This window comes from Galeopterus variegatus, unplaced genomic scaffold (assembly GCF_000696425.1).
Source record: "Galeopterus variegatus unplaced genomic scaffold, G_variegatus-3.0.2 Scaffold5550, whole genome shotgun sequence".
Taxonomy (NCBI): domain Eukaryota; kingdom Metazoa; phylum Chordata; class Mammalia; order Dermoptera; family Cynocephalidae; genus Galeopterus; species Galeopterus variegatus.
In genome coordinates, this window is record NW_007731661.1 from 94556 (window position 1) to 96894 (window position 2339).

General features: G+C 54.7%; 1 protein-coding gene across 1 annotated transcript in view; it reads right to left on the reverse strand.

Annotated features, from left to right (window-relative positions):
- Window positions 1–369: 369 nt before the first annotated feature.
- The window catches only part of ASTL (astacin-like metallo-endopeptidase (M12 family)), a 13468-nt gene continuing 11498 nt past the window's right edge, over window positions 370–2339 (reverse strand). Inside the window, exon 9 of the mRNA XM_008589608.1 lies at window positions 370–803. Within this exon, the coding sequence (XP_008587830.1) occupies window positions 370–803 (434 nt within the window). The remainder of the gene's footprint in view (window positions 804–2339) is intronic.

A 2339-nucleotide genomic window follows, 5' to 3' on the forward strand; every position in this document is an offset into this window, starting at 1 on the left:
ATCATTAGTCCACGCTGGCGGGCTAGCCTCAGCCACAGGAGGGCTTCCAGGGACCTTCAGGTCTGGAACCTACAGCTTCCCTGCCCTGCCCCCGACAAGACCTTGGCACTGGAAGATATTACCACCCATTCCCAGCATCCTCCAGGGTTGGGGCAAAAGTCAAGAGCAGGCAGAGCCAGGCCTGCCTTCCCCAACAGACCCAGGAGCCCTTCGGGGAACATGATGGGGAAGGGACAGAGGGAAAGGGCCTCAGAGGGTGGCCAGGTTGGGGCTAAGAGACAGGAGTCTACCCAGAGGGGCCAAGGGTTGGATGACCCAGCTTGCCTGGGTAGAGGATGCCCTCCCCATTTGGGAACAGAAACCATAGGCTCAGTCTCTGGGCATCCCCCTGAAGCGACTTCCAGGTGCACAGGCTCCTAGCACAGCCAGGCTCCCCAGAGCAGCCTGAATGGGTGCTGGCTGCTCTCCTGCCTGGGGAGCTGGGGCTGGGGGCACAGTGGGCTCTTGGACTGGCCAGGACTGCTCCGGAGCAACGCCAGGAATGTCTGCTCCAGGCTTTGACTTTGCAGAGGAAACTAGAGTCTGAGGTGGCCTTGCCAAGGCCTCCATACTGAACTTCCCCAGGGTGGGGGGCCCCCACTTATGTGGGCTCTCTCCCAACCCTGCTGGAACACGCTGCCCTCCAGCCCCAGGGCCACTAGGGTCGGAGCTCTTGGATTCTGCCGACAACGCCTCCAGAAGCCGCTGCAGGTATGGTCTGGAGACAGAAACAGGGCTCCTATCACTGCTGTAGGCCTGGAACCCTGGAGCAGGAAAGACAGGCAGTCAGGTCTCAATCCTGGAAGAAAAGTGTGTGGCTTGGCTGCAGAGTCAGAGCTGGCTTCAGCTCTGGGGATAGAGTCCAGCACAGGTGATAACCTGCCACACCCCTGCTAAGCCACTGCCTAGTACCTTCAAGGCCCAGATTCCCATACTTCTATTAGATGCCAGGATGACAGAAGCACTCCTTCCTTGCCCAGCCAAGGTCACCACCAGAAGATCAGGACAGTCAGCCAAGTGCTCAGGCTCCAATGTGCACCTCCTGCACTGCCCTCTCCCTGACCCCAGGCTCATTTGCCCACACACTAACTGTACCAGGAGGTGGGTCGCCCTTACTCTTCACTGCCAGGCCCAGACTGATTGCTGCCTACTATTTTATAAGAACGTAGTTTTAGGCCCAAGCTATCTGACTGGCCCACCCCATCCCCTCAGTGCTGTCCCTCATCCCTGTCACTCCTGCTCATGCACCAAAGGCTTCATGACAGCCCACTCTATCAATTTACACTGACCAATTCCACACTGACGTGATTCAACCAGCAACTCTCCCCACCCAGTCCCCCCTGACCTAGCCACACCTTCCTCCTGTACCTGCTGAGCACCAGAAACCACTGCCGTTGAGGTCAGTTTCCAGAAGCACACCTGCCAGCAGCAGCCTCTGCTTCCAGCTCACACTAAAGCAGCCCCGTTCTTCAGATGCACTGAGCCCATGAATGGACCCCACTGTCTTCTTGCTCCATAGCCTCACTTCCAGACCACTCTCCTCGCCTGGCTCAGGCTCCACAGCCCTCAGTGCAATCACTCCCTTGGAGACAGTCACAACCACCTTCCCCTCAGTTACACCTACCTGCAAAAGCCCAGTCCTGGAGGACCTAGTAGGCAATCTGGGCAGCCTCTGCCCACCATCCTGCCACATGTCTTTACCAGGAGTCAGATCCTGCTCACCAGTCAGCACTTCACACCTTTTCTTTCACTTCCATCCCTATCTCCCACGTCTCAGCTGGCGGCCTCACCTCACTCTATGGGACTGAGGCCCCCTGTCTGCACATCAATTTCCACCTGCAAACTTGGGCCTGCTCCTGTCTTTACTTCCCATTAGGTCCAAGGAAGCTTCTCAGCTCCCACCAAGGGCAGCCCCTCTCCACCCGTTCTGGATGCCCTTCCTTCTCCCTTTTGTATTCACCCCTTCCCCTCCAGTGGATCCTCATTTCAGCATCTAAATATGCTCTCATGTCCACCATCTAGATAAAACCTCCCCTTGACCACAGCTCCTTGCAGACACCTCCCAATTCTCAGCTCCTCAAGGTAGTCAAACCTCTGGAAAAGTTACCCACAAAGGTCTTGCTTCATCTCCTATTCTTTAGTTTTTTTTAAAGGTATATAATATTTAAAAATAAAAATTAAAAAAGAAAATTTAAAAAAGGAAAAAACAAAAAAATAAGTTTTTTTTTTTGTTTGTTTGTTTTTTTGTCTTTTGTCTTTTTCCGTGTCCGGCCACGGATCGCAACCCTCAGTGTTGCCCC